The sequence below is a fragment of the Orcinus orca genome, chromosome 19, assembly GCF_937001465.1.
Source record: "Orcinus orca chromosome 19, mOrcOrc1.1, whole genome shotgun sequence".
Taxonomy (NCBI): domain Eukaryota; kingdom Metazoa; phylum Chordata; class Mammalia; order Artiodactyla; family Delphinidae; genus Orcinus; species Orcinus orca.
Genome location: NC_064577.1, coordinates 18,939,620 through 18,953,785, shown reverse-complemented (window position 1 = coordinate 18,953,785; position 14,166 = coordinate 18,939,620). Strand labels below are relative to the sequence as shown.

At 42.3% G+C, this 14,166-nt stretch overlaps 1 protein-coding gene across 7 annotated transcripts in view; it reads right to left on the bottom strand.

Moving 5' to 3' along the window:
* Positions 1–20: 20 nt before the first annotated feature.
* Positions 21–14,166, bottom strand: part of ULK2 (unc-51 like autophagy activating kinase 2) — a 65,604-nt gene continuing 51,458 nt past the window's right edge. For 4 of the 7 annotated variants that reach the window (XM_033422784.2, XM_033422781.2, XM_033422783.2 and 1 more), the window contains 9 exons: positions 13,411–13,598; positions 12,893–12,996; positions 9,794–9,943; positions 8,172–8,380; positions 6,446–6,624; positions 5,917–6,035; positions 5,413–5,585; positions 3,108–3,243; positions 21–2,283 (listed from right to left, as the gene is read on the bottom strand). In XM_033422784.2, the coding sequence (XP_033278675.2) occupies positions 2,225–2,283; positions 3,108–3,243; positions 5,413–5,585; positions 5,917–6,035; positions 6,446–6,624; positions 8,172–8,380; positions 9,794–9,943; positions 12,893–12,996; positions 13,411–13,598 (1,317 nt within the window). In that variant the 3' untranslated portion in view covers positions 21–2,224. The remainder of the gene's footprint in view (positions 2,284–3,107; positions 3,244–5,412; positions 5,586–5,916; positions 6,036–6,445; positions 6,625–8,171; positions 8,381–9,793; positions 9,944–12,892; positions 12,997–13,410; positions 13,599–14,166) is intronic. The other 3 variants (XM_033422782.2, XM_004266805.4, XM_033422785.2) reach the window with 3 other exon arrangements.

Below are 14,166 nucleotides of genomic sequence, written 5' to 3'. Positions count from 1 at the left end.
TGATACAAAATCAAAAGATACACGTGGAAACATAAAGCATTTGTTTATTATTGCTATAATCAAGGCAAAATCTCTTAAAACAATTGGCCTTGATAATGGAAATATAATCAGAACCATTAATCACGAGTTTACAGTTTGTTCTTCTCTGCTGTTCAGACTTCACGGTCTCACACATACCTCCTATCACCTGACCTTTGTCGTACAAGAAGCAGAAGAATGCACTTGGAGGTCACAAAGCACAGCCCGGCCACTTCCCTAGGTACTGACTGCAGACCAAGCACTTCCTCGCTGTGAACCTGTTTCATCCTGTGTTTAAAAAATAAGCGGGAGAGGGGAGGAGGGACCGGAATGTACCCACCCCCTCGGAGGATCAGTGAGATGACACGGGCGGTAACTGAGAGAACATACAAGAAACTGCTCTTTACACTCGAAAAAATCATACAAAATGGAGTATCACCAGTGACAGTGCTTACGGCCCCTGCAGGGAGGGCAGGAAGCCGCCGCACAGCCCATGCTCCTGGCAGCCTGCAGGACCGTCACCGAGCATCTGAAACCCTGGGGCAGGGCGACAGGTGTTAACCACCAAGGCTCCAAACTCACTGAGGAAGGACCTGGCCTGACAAGCCACATCACAGGGACCCAGCCTCACCCTAGAAACACCTGGTCAGTTTTATTTACCTTAATATACATCTGTACAGGCAATAATAAAAAGGCTATGACAACAATTCAGTGAGTTTTACCTAGTTTCATGAATAATGCATGCAGTTACAAATAAGAGGTAGAAACACTGTATTAAAGACCTAAAAATATAAACATCATATAAATAAATGTTCAAATTAACTGCTGGAATTTCATACAGATAAATAAAGTAAAAATTACATTACTTCGTCAAAGTAAAGAAAAACCATGTTTTTGTTTTTATCAGTACACTAAATTAATGCCGAAGAGCTTCTGTGCAATTTGTCAGAGTTCAGGTTACATTATCTAAAAGGATTAAAACTGGAGAATGGTTTATTCAAGTATTCAAGCAGGTAAGTAAGAGGAACGAAATAACCTACCACGTAGGCACCATCTCTTGAGGGGTGTTAAGTGCCCACATTCTCCATGACTAGCTACCTGGTGAACTGTCAGGACTAACAGGAAAATGCACACAGGCTGGAAAGAGCTGCCCATTTTCCTAAGAGAAAACATACCTCATTTTTCACTAACTTCATGTAAAATTCCACATCACTAATAAGCCTTTAAGTCACCAACTTTGTTTTGGCCCTATTACAATTCTTGAGAGTATCTCTGGATTGACACTTGTTCTAATACTGCCCCAATAAACCTAGCCTTTAGTAAGCCTAGAGGTCATAGGCATGAATGCACATTCTGCATGCACAGTAAAAAATGCAAACAAAAGCAGACAACGAGCAACTTAAAAATATCACTGAGAAAACCTGTAGGTGTAGATGAATAGGCTAAGAAAATGCAAAGATTCACACAACACAAATTTTTTACCACTTAAAAGTCCACGAGAAATCACCTGTGAATTCTGGAAAGGGTACGTGTATATAATCCAGTAAAATATTTTAAACAAGTCCATTGTGCCTCAGTTAGTTTTAAATTGCAAAATCCAATACACAGTTGTTTTAATAAATTAGTGCAATATGAAAGATTTTGGAAGATTATTAATATGTGTCCATATTAGATCAAATTGAAGATTTCACAATCTCTTCCAAGAGACGCCTTTCACTCCTTAAGCTATTTCTTCCTGAGCTGTTTATGGACGCGTGCTCAGACTCAGATAAACTTACCCCGAGTATCAAACCGCCTGGATGAGACGTGGCTTTTTACTTTTTCGCCTCAGTGAACATGTGGAACCCCACACTTTGCTCTGGTGACTGGCGTGAAGAGCCACTCATCGTTTCATTCCTAATTACCCTTAAGAATAACTGTACTGACAACTCTAGTTCTAAGGTACATTTATTTACCAAGTTCAAACTGAAAGCCAAGTGGAATACTCTTGTTTCTGCTTCTACAAAGAAAAAGGGAAGGGGTGACTTCTCTGATAAGGCAGGTAGTTCTGGGGTTGTTTTTCCTTTTTGAAATCACTGCTTGCTCTTTGGTGGTCACCGTGTAGGAACCTACAGTTTCCTGGGGGTGGGGCGACAGGCTCCAAGCTGTGCTCCCAAAGGCATCGCCTCACACCCACCACTAGTCCTGGGGGCAGGCCTGCTGCTGCTCACAAGGTTGAGGTGCTGTAGCAGAGTGCCGACAATCTCCTTTCAATACGAGATTTATCTAGAAATAAAATAAATTCATAATAAAAATCATTTATATTTTCAAAACCAAGGTAAGAAGAACCAATGAAAAAGAATCTCTCACCCTCCACCTACACCCTCACCTCTGTTCTATCTTTGCCCCAGAGTTAACAGTTCTGAGTATTTTTTCTTCTTTCTGCCTGGTAATTGTCTAGCTTAGCGCTGCACAGTGGTAAAAGCTAGATTAGCACGTCAAATGAAGAACATTTAGGTTTTGACAGCTAGTTCGCTCACAATTGCAAACAATCTTAGAACTGCCAGCCCCTTGTGGCTCTTCAAAATGTGGTATGACCACACCTCCTCCTCAAAAAAAAACATCATTGGTCTTATATCTGACAAGTGGAAACACCATCCTGGTACCCTACCAGTGTCCACACTCCGTTCTGTACACCAAATCTGCAGTACACAGGGTTTTCACAGGGCTCTTCGGTCACTAAGCCAACGAGGATTAAAACAGTTGCCTTTCTTATTGTTTAATGATAAAAGCAAAGTTCTCTGCATACACAAACACACCCACCAATACAGTCATGCAGTGTAGAAATCTAAAGACTAATGACAAAAGCCAACAGCTCTGTACAAGCAACCTCTTTAATCCTCACAACAGCTCGGCAAGGCAGGCATTGTTCCTCATCTTGTAGAAGAAGAGACGGAGACCACAGAAAGGGTGAGTGACTTGCCCAAGGTTGGGAAGCCAAGATGCAACCCTCAGGCTGCATGGTTCCAAACTCCATGCTCTGTCTACTGCACCAGGAGGAGACAATGAAAGTGCAACCAACACGCACACTGCTTTCTAAGTCAACTCACATTTGTGTACATTTTCAATATCTGCCGGGTCCTGGAGAATCTTAGTTAAGCCTTCCAAAAGAAGGGCCGCCTTATGATAGCGATAAACAATATCTTCAGTCTGCTGGAACATCTCATCCAGGGCTGCAGCCTGAACCTGGAACCAGTCAGCAAAAACAAGAAGATTCTCAGCTCTTCCATGAAAATATGAATCCATTCAGGCAATGCAGCTTTAAATGGAGTCTGTCTAAAATTAATACGTTTCGACAAAATGATATAATCTATTGGGTGAGCGACATAAAAGAGCTTCTGGACAAAAGAGTTACTCTGCATTCAAACATAACCTTCTTGAACTCAGAGATTCCTAACTCATGATATTTGCACTTCTAAACTGGCTCTTCTATGACTTCACTAAAAAGTTTATTTTAAACTTACACTTCCACACTAGTAACCTGGCATTTCCCTAAAGTAGATCTTGTTACAATGAAATAATTAAATGACGTTAAAAGCCACTTATCAGCTTTTCCTTTTAGTTACAGAATTTTCTGGTGTGTGGGATTCATTCATTCAGAGGTATTTACTGGGCACCTGCTGAGTGTCGGCCCAGAGTGCACGATGAAGGTGAGCTCACAGTCCAGAGGGAGGCGTGGGCTGTGAACTCCAAGGGGTACCTGGCATCACAGGAGGAAGCCCCGGATGGTACGGAGCACACGCGAGAGGCACCTAACCCGACTATGGAGGAAGTGGTTAGGGAGCGCCTCCAGGAAGTGATGCTGAGGCAGAGCCATAGGAAGCAGGAGCGAGCTGGGCAGGGGGAGAGGTGGGTAGGGCTCCCCAGAAAGACGGGCATGGTGTCATTCACGGGGTTATGAGCATTTGTTTCCCCAACAGCATCCTGATTTTCTCTTTAATCATTCACTGCCCAGACTGTCAGTAATCCAGTATCCTAATTTACTTGTCAGTATGCTCTGTCTCTTTCAAAGAGTAAAGCCACATACAATATGATAAATAAAATGGACACAGAAAATCCAAGTCCTGAAAAGGAAGGAGAGAAATAACTAAATATAAGTTGAATGTCTCCAAGCTTGCTCAGCAGCCAGGGCACAAGGAGAGACTTATTGGAGGCACGTGGCTCTGTCATCAGAAGAGACAGAAGCACCCTAACTCCGTACAAGAGGACGTCTTTCCTGGCACAAATTTCTAAAAGAAAATCTGTCTTATGAAGTCTTAATTCGGTACAAAACAATACAATGCATATTATTCATATCAACAGTTTAGGGCAATATAATGTATATTATTCTCATCAACAGTTTATATTCCCAAACTATTTTCATACGCCTTTTTATTATGATGGCTTTCAAAATAACACCAAGGGGGTAATGTAACAGTACAATTCAAAGTACACAAATTTGAGAGGGAAAAGGAAGCTCAACTATGTTAATATGGTAAAAACTATACGGTTGGTCAGTAATTAAATTTTTCCCCACTTAATTCCTTCTTTGACAGTCCCTAATTTCATGTTTCCTTCAGAGCAATTTTTCCTCGAAGATACAGAAAACAAATTATTTCCACTAATATAACCAGAAAGTTGGAAAAGTAGATTATACTTTGTGTGTCTACACTTAAGTAAGGTCAGTTGTGGAATCTGAGCACATGAATTTCTGCAGATTGGGTAATAAAAGCAGTATTTTTGTAATGTTTTATCAAGCCAAATTCCTTAAATAATAGAAAATGAAGAAAGAGATCCAGTGAAAGCTCTTAGATGCAAACTATAAAAAGATTAGATCATGCCTAATGTTAGCAATTTTTAAGAGGTATGGTAAACTTTTACCAAATGTGGTAGGTAACCAACATAACTTATGTTTGTTGCATGTTAATTAAGTGTAATCACTCCTTCAGGAAGAGGTACCACAATACCTGGGACTTGGGAGTGGTGGGGCATAAATTCTTTTTAAAAGGATGATGTCAAGTAGGTGTGCACTTCAAAAGATGCTCTTAGGGAACTTCCCTGGTGGTGCAATGGTTAAGAATCCGCCTGCCAATGCAGGGGACACGGGTTCGAGTCCTGGTCCAGGAAGATCCCACATGCCGCGGAGCACCTAAGTCCCTGCGCCACAACTACAGAGCCTGCACTCTAGAGCCTGTGCTCCGCAACAATGAGAAGTCACCACAATGAGAAGCCCGCGCACCGCAAGGAAGAGTAGCCCCCCAGCTCACTGCAACTAGAGAAAGCCCACACACAGCAACGAAGACCCAACGCAGCCAAGAAAAACAAAAAACAAAAGGTGCTCTTAAAGACAAATAGTATTACTATGCAATATTACACCTTAAAAAGGGTTACCATTTCTACAGCACAATTATAGATGAGTTTCTCTGCTGTTACGCTGTTGATTTCATCAATAAATCTCTGTTTGTCAGAGAAGAAGCGATTCAGCTTTTCTGTAAGTTTCTTGCACATGCTGATGCAGAATTTATACCGTTCATTCAGATTTTTGACAACTGGAAAAAAATTGAAATGAGAATTTTAATTTTCCTCCAGAAACAGAGTCATGGTGACAAGCAACTTTCCTGCTAATTTATGGAAAGCGACACTAAATGATCACTGAAAAAAGTGACTGGAAATCATTCTTCCACATGTTCTCTCTCTTAGTGAAGACTGAGAATAAAGTAATTCTGACTGCTCTCTGTATCGGCTAAATGGCAAAACCAAAAAACAGAAAAGCCAGCATCTTTCCCCATTTAAGCATGCTTAATACCATGGTGACCCCTCACCAAAAACTCCCCTTCCCAGTGTAAGGGGAAAAGCAGCCCCGTCACGCTCCGCTTGTACCTTGTTTCACACCCGTGGACGGGCTCAGCTTCCCGGACTTGATCTGCTCTTTGGCGAGATGCAGAGAGGCTGCCAGCAGCTGTGCGGCCTTCATGTATAACACCAGCTGTTCCACCCGCCTGCACCCAGAGACAGCAAGCAGAGCGTTAGCCTGCGAACCGACAGGCCAGTGCCCCATCACAACAGTCTCTCTAAGGGAACATCATTCCCCTTGACACTTTTAGTGCACGAACACCTCCTGAAGGGAGAAGGGCCGGCATGGAGAAAGACATGTGTACTTTGAATACAATGGGTGCACTCAGATAAAAATACAATCTCTTTATCATCAAATATCTTAACAGCACAATTTACAGGAAAGGAAACACCAAGGCTGCAGAACCTCCAAGTCTTGGCTCACACAGTGAAATCGAGCACAATGAGTTAACTCAGAGACGCCCATGACCTTCAGTGGATGACACGGCCCCCAGCTTGGACACCAGTTTACAGAGGGCAGGAAGCCTCTGGAGATGGACAGCAAGGGGGCACCTACCCCCAGTCTTTGCTCAGCTGGCTGATCTGGTCCACCACCGCGCTCTCCTGGATCTGGTACAAGGAGACCGCGGACGCGCAGAGCCCTGGGTCTCCCCCGCGCACGGCCGTCAGGTCCAGCACACACTCCGTGAACAACAGCATTGTGTTCAGGTGGCGGAAGGTGTCTGTGTGCTCTCGCTGCGGCAAAGCCAATCATCTTAGAAACTTGCAGGTTAAGGAGAGGCGCACACTCATTTCTGCACATAAACTGTGGCCACTGCTAATGTTTTCTATACTTATGAATGTCAGAATGATCAAAGGAGAATGAAAGTTTTAAATTCCAGAAAACTGTGAGAAAAATAAACACAAATGAAACCAAACAAGAGTGTGTCATATGTTTGTGTGTATGGATGTACGAGAGCACCCACAAAATTCAGCCTCAAAGATATGAGGTCATTGTACTTGCACCAGGAAAAAAATGAAACACAGAACAATTAAATCAATATACATGAGACAGAAACATGACAAAATAGATACCAAGATACAAGAATGTAAGGATATTCTGTGCAGTAAACCACACTTCTTGATAGTTTAATGAATTCTACTGACTTACAATTTCAGAGACACTTTTTTAATTTCTGGTGGCTCTTCAGTTAACAGTGATTCCTAACACCAAGGCTCTAAATTTTGTGATCTTTTCAGTTAAAGAGTGGAGTATAGATAGACATAGTAGCAGCGCATTAAAAATGGGTACTCTAAAATTTATGTTCTGAGGTTTGTTTTTAGCTATAAATGTATTTTGAAATCTCAAATAAGACTGTTTCTCACTCTCCTTTTATGGTTAAAAAGGGATAAGAATCAGTGCACTAAAGACAGAAGAATAAACCAATCAACTTTTGAAAGTCTCTCTGCTCTATGACAGCATATCAGACTATATGTTCCAATACATATTGGAACATAATTTATGCCTAAGTTGATGGAGACTGAAAAAACTCTGAAGATTGCTTTTCCAATCTTATACATATTTTCAAAATTACAACTTAAACTTACTACAGAATCACTATTAAAATTTTGCATGCAGTACTTTATAACTTTTATGTGAAATACTTAATTTTCCTTCACACACAACAGAAATATGGAAAGAGAATTTGTTCTTTAGTTGACCTGGAGGAGGTGCAGTCTATGGAACACTGTCCTAGAGTCGACACTGAGGAATTAGCTAGCAGAGGCTCTGGAATCATAAAATTCACCTCTATTCTGCATTTGTGCTCAGCACACTTCACGTTCTGATGTGTTTTTCCCTGGAGACCTGGCTCCGTGGAGGGAAAAGGTACTGGTGTACACACGCAACTGTCCAGTCTGCCGGGCAGCTTTATTCCTCAGCGTTACTGACTGATTTGGCATCTTAATTTATTTTTTTAAACCTAAGTTTAAGTGTATCATTTTTATCTTATGAAGAAAAGCAAGCTTTGAGAATAAAAAGTTACGGTTTTAGGAAAAACATTATGTTTTAAAAGTCCTGTAAGTAGTAAATAAACTTCAGATAAAGAAATTAAGAATACAAAATCTGTATGCATCACTTCCTGTCAGCCAAAGCTTGCTATGAATGAGTGTCACTGTCAACATTATTCTGAAAATATATGAGCAATGTTCCAAATAGGAAAGGTTAGGGGGATTTTGTCCTCCCGTCACCAACACTCTCCTCGGGGTCCCCGTAAGTGACACGTCACAGGGTCTCTTCCCACCTCCATCAGCGTCTCCTCAGGTAGTTCAGGGGCTTCAAAGGCGACGAGCCCCTCCAGGCTGGGGGGTGAAGCACCACAAGGCGCGTGTCTCAGGCTGGGAGCTGCCTCTGCTCCCAGAGGGGAAGACCCCCAGCACAGCCCAGGCGGGGAGCCCCCAGACACACGGCCCCCGGCGGAGCCCAGGGAGCCTCCGGAGCCGCTGGAGCCCCCTGTGGAGACGGGTGAGGAAGCGTTAAAAGGAAGGCCCCCGACCCCTCCCTGAGCATATGAACAGGCTTTATCTTCCCAGGCTCACCTTCATTCCTTACAGAATCAGCACAGCTACTTTTAAATTCTGTTTTAAACAAACTTCTAACATACACATTTCTCCCTGCTGCTCCACAGTCCTCACGGTGATAAAACTCAGCGGATGTGTACGCTTCACTAAAATTATACCCCAATGCTTATGTGGGGGCACTTATACTATTTCTGATTTTTTTAATGCCACCAATAACATTGTAATGAAATCCTTCCTTCTTTTGAGTTATTTGTGATAAATACTTTATAAGACCACTTTGTTGTAAGTGGCCTTATAAACAGAATGGGATTACCACAGATCAAATATTACTATAAATATTTTTATAGCTCTTTGTAAGACTTGCCACACTATTTTCTAAAGCAGCCGTGAGTGAGCGCAGAGATCCCACTAAGCCTCAACAACACTGGGCATTACATTTTTTAAATGTTGGCTTAGTTAACAGGTATAAAAAGTTATTTTCTCAAAGTGGTATTTTCTTATTATTTAATACTCTTAATAATCCTAAAATCAAGATTATTATTAGCTCTTTTTCCACTCTCATTATCTATTTATATCCTTTGCTTATTAATCTACTTGTATCTTGATTAGTAACTGATTTAGCATAAGAGAACTTAAGGGACACAAGGTATAATATATGATGTCAAATGATAACTCAAGTCCAATCTAAATACTTTCTTAATTTTTGGTACCAATTACCTATTTATAGACTATGGCTGATAAAACCAATCTATCAGCCTATCCAGAAGTAGGATATAGGATTAAGTGCAAAGATTGGGACTCAAAGTACCAAAAAAAAGGTGAAACCTAGGTTTCTAAAAAAACCCACAAAACCAAAAATAAACAACAATCTATCATTTTCAAAAAATTTACTGGATGTACTAACATAAGCCTTCAATATAAGCTAAGAAGCACCAACATGCATAGCTGCTTCACTGTGACGTCACATTCATGTAATAATGTTATAAAATTACATATATATTATTACAAATATATAACCTAGTACCTTTTGTTTTGCAGATTTTTTTTTTTTCCCCACAAGTATTGTCTCATTTACTCTTTTTTTAATTTTTTGGCCGCACAGCGTGGCATAGGGGATCTTAGTTCCCCGACCAGGTACCGAACCCATGCCCCCTGCCGTGCAAGCGCAGAGTCTTAACCACGGGACTGCCAGGGAAGTCCCCTCATCTACTCTTCATAACCCTTTAAGGTAAAGTGAATCGTTATCTCCACGTCATTGGTAAAAAAAACTACGTCACACCATTAAGCCATTATCAGAATCTGCACACCAAACACGAGCCCAAGGCGGAACTAAGACAATCCTCACCTGAGGTGGTTCTTGTCCGAAGGACTATGTGGGTACAAGCGGGGGTCGCAGCCCTGTGTGGAGGAGACCCTACCGTGAACAGCACAGCCCTGGGACTCGCTGCTGTTCCCACAGAAGGAGCCCGTGCAACACCACAGGCTCCTGCAGGGGCTGCAATAAAAAGTTCACCAAATGTGTCATGTATCAGAGGGTGGGTTTTATAGGGACACCTTTACTTTTATATTAGATTTGGGTTTTTTACAATAAGCATTTATTACTCTTAAAAACAGAAAATTCAATACAGATCTCCATTAAAAATATTTTATGGTAATCTCTTCACAGCTGTGAATCTCCTTTTCCCCAAGGCCTACAATTCAGTTACTTCTACGTGAATTGCCGTCACACCTGAGGATAATGTGAAAAGGTGGAAACCAAGAACTGGGAATAAATATGTGGGGAAACAACCTGATTTAAAAAATGGGCAGAAGACCTGAATAGTTATTTTTCCAAAAAATATATATGGCCAACAGGCACATGAAAAGATGCTCAACATCGCTAATCTTCAGGCAAATGCAAATAAAAACCCCAATGAGACATCCTCACACCTGTCAGAATGGTCATCATCGAAAAGACCACAAATAACAAACGTTGGTGAGAATGTGGAGAAACTAAGAGCTAAGCTGTTTTTGTTTTTGCTTTTTTTATAAATTTATTTATTTATTTTTGGCTGTGCTGGGTCTTCGTTGCTGCACACGGGCTTTCTCTAGTTGTGGAGAGTGGGGGCTGATGTACAGGCTTCTCACTGCGGTGGCTTCTCTTTGTTGCGGAGCACAGGCTTTAGGTGCACAGGCTTCAGCAGTTGTGGCTCGTGGGCTCTAGAGCACAGGCTCAGTAGTTGTGGCGCACGGGCTTAGTTGCTCTGCAGCAGGTTGGATCTTCCCGAACCAGGGCTCGAACCCATGTCCCCTGCATTGGCAGGCGGATTCTTAACCACTGTGCCACCAGGGAAGTCCCTAAGCTGTTTTATAGCTTATATTTTCTTAGAAGAAAATATAGAGTTAGGCATTTAAGAAGGGGTATCTAGGGAAACTCAAAGACAACAGGGAAGACAAAGACACCAGAGAAAAGTTTACCCTGATACCTATGGCTACAGCAAACACTAAACACAGCCTAACTCTTAGCCAGATAAACAAAAAAAACACCTCACACTATTTAACTCAATTCTATGTCCAGTAATATCATTTCTGGCTTTCAACAAAAATTAAAAGGCAAGCTAAAAGGTAAAAACAGCTTGAAGAGACAGAGCAAGCACTGAACCAGACTCAGATACAGCATGCATATTGGACTTATCACACCAGAAATTATAATAACTTTGATTAATGCTAAGAACTCTAATGGAAAAAATAAACAACATGTAAGAGCAAATGAGTAACAAAGCAGAGAGATGGCAACTCTAAGAAAGACTCAAAGGAAATGCTGTAAGTCAGAATCACTGACACAGAAATGAAGAATGTATTTGATGAGCTCATCAACAGACAGGACATGGTTAAGAAAATCAGTTAGCTTGAAGATATGTCAATAGGAACTTCCAAAACTGAAAAGCAAAGAGAAAGAAGAATTAAAACAACAACAACAAAAATCCCAGCATATCCAAGAACTGTGGGACAACTACAAAGATATAATATATGTGCAACAGGAATATGAAAAGGAGAAAGAGAAAGAAACAGAAGAAATATGTGAAGTAGTAATGTCCAAGAAATTTCCAAAATAAATGCAGAACCAAACCTTCCAAGTCCAGGAAGCTTAAAGAACACCAAGCGGTTAGAATGCCAAATAATCTACACCTGTGCATTTCATCTTCAAACAGCAGAGAATCAAAGAAAAAGTCCTGAAAGAAGCCAAAGAAAAAAAGCACCTCATTTATAAGAGGAACGACGGTAAGAATGACACGAGACTTCTCTTCAGAAACCATGCCAGCAAGATGACGGTGGAGTGAAATATCAAGCCCTTCAGCACAGAAACCATACTCGGGTGTTTGCTGGTCTAGATACTTCCTCCTTTGGAGGCTCATGGGAGAGACGGAAAAAGAATGACAGAGAAAACAAGAACAAAGAGGCTCCAATACTGACTCAAATTTAAGTGGACATAATAATCACGTGGGGAGCTTGTTAAAGACACAGATTCCTAAACTCCTTTCCCAGAAAACTTGATTAAACAAGCCTGGGTTAGGGTCTGGAGCCAGCCCTTTGTTTTCATTTTTTGATAAGCAGTCTAAAGTAATCTAGATGTGGGTCCATGGACATAAAGTTCCCTGGAACAGCTATGAAAGAGCCAGGGATCTCAGTGACCTATGGTTCTTTATAGGTTGGGCTTGCTGTATAAGAGATGCTCAAGAGTTCGTATGTGTAAGGCAACTTTGGCCAGAGTTATCCTACTGATAAAAAGCAATCTTGGTCAGCATCTAACTTCTCACTCATGGGCTGCCGATCATCAAGACACTGAACGTGTCCCTATCTTGACAGGCTCCTAAGAACTTCGATGAGATGACAGGGACTGGATGAAGCAATCTGGTCAACAGGTTCGTGAACAGTCACCAGAAGTAGATGGGCAGAGTAATTACCCCCACGCCCAAGCCAAAGATGCCCGCGTCCTGAGCCCTGAAACTTGTAAATAGGCTATGTGACACGGCAAAGGGGAACTAAAGCTGCAGATGGAATCAGGGCTGCTCATCAGCTGAACTTAAAGAGATTATCCAGTGGGTCCAATGTAATCACAAGGGTCCTTTAAGTGTAGACTAAGGGGGCAGAAGGTCTGAGTCTAGACTGGCCATTGCTGGCTTTCACGGTCGAAGGGGCCACAAGCCAAGGGATGAGGGCAGCCCCCAGAAGCTGCAAAAGGCCAGGAAGTGCACCCTCCCCGAGAGCCTGCAGAAGGAACCAGCCCTGCCTACACCTCGGTTTTAGCCTAGTGAGACCCACTGTGGACTTCTGCCCTCCGGAACTGTAAAATAATACATCTGTGTTGTTTTTAAGCTACCAAGCTTGTGGTAATTTGTTACAGCAGCAATAGGAAAGTTAACAAACAGATTACCTGCCTAAAAAGAAACCGGACTTCTCTTACCTATATCCATTGGTCGTTCTGTATTTAAACTGTCCGTGCTGCCCTGATGTCCACCTAAAGGTGTTTTTACTGGTTGATCTGATAATTTCCCAGTACTGACAGATCTAAAAAGAAGAATGATAATAACGTAAATGTATACTTTAAAAAAATCCAGACTTATCAGTAATAAGGGTGATTTAAGCCAAGCCATAAAAGGGTTAAAGGAAAGTCAGAGAACAAGGAGACAAAAAATAGAGACCGAACAATTCAAGGTAGAGATAAACTTCAATACCCAAAATAAACAAAAAAGGCAGAAACAGACTACTCAGGAAACTCAGGAAGAGCTCTGGACTCGCACAGGTATAGGCAACAGCTATGGTTTTCAGAGATTCTAAGTGTATGCAGTTCCTTACACGTGTACAGTGTCATTAACCACTGGCATAAACCAGCTGCTCATCGGGTCTGGTTGTTTTATGATAGGAATGGATGCACTGTTACCGTTTCCATGTTTAGGGCTGGAAGGAAATGGCGTCTCTTACCTGCCAAACGCTGCCCTGACCTGCTGCTCGGACTTGTGCCTCTCCCCTCCTTGTACTGAGAGACAGTGAGAGCATCCCCGTGGGTCACTCCCATCCTTCAACTGCCCCTCAGAAGGCCCGCGGCGAGTGGCCAAGGCTGGCAGGTTGGAAGACGCTTGCGTTTTCGGGATTTTGAAAGGAGCCGTGGTCTAAGGGAACACATGTAAACTGGTTGTTATGACGTAGGAATGTTCAGAACCGTCAGGCTCATGGCACAGTAGCTGGAGCAGAGACTCCAGACTCTGTCAGTCTTGGATTCAAATCCCGGCTCTTCTGCTTCCAGTCTCTGTGACCTTGACAGTTCATTTACGCTAGGCCTGTTTCCTTTTTTCAGGATTAAATGGGAACGTGTATATAAAGCGTTCAGCAAGTAAAGGACTTACACTTTGCCTGGTACACGGCAGGTGCTGATTAAATTGCAGCTATCCTCTTCCTGAATGCTGCCTATAAAGTACTTATGATACTAGTGCATGACCTACTACTGAGAGTTAAGCTACTCCATGGTATTGCTGCTTCCACATCCACTGTGCTTGGCTATGCGGCCTGCAGGGACCTTAAATTGACACCAGCCCCTCGTACAAGCACACGCCCTAGACAGTAGCCCACAGAGTCGCGAATAAATGTACGTTCCGGATACGACTTCCCTGACAGGCCTGGTGATCTCCCCCCGTCTCCCAGGGCCTTCCCGCTGTGTGCCCCTTAGACAAGACCCCTGTG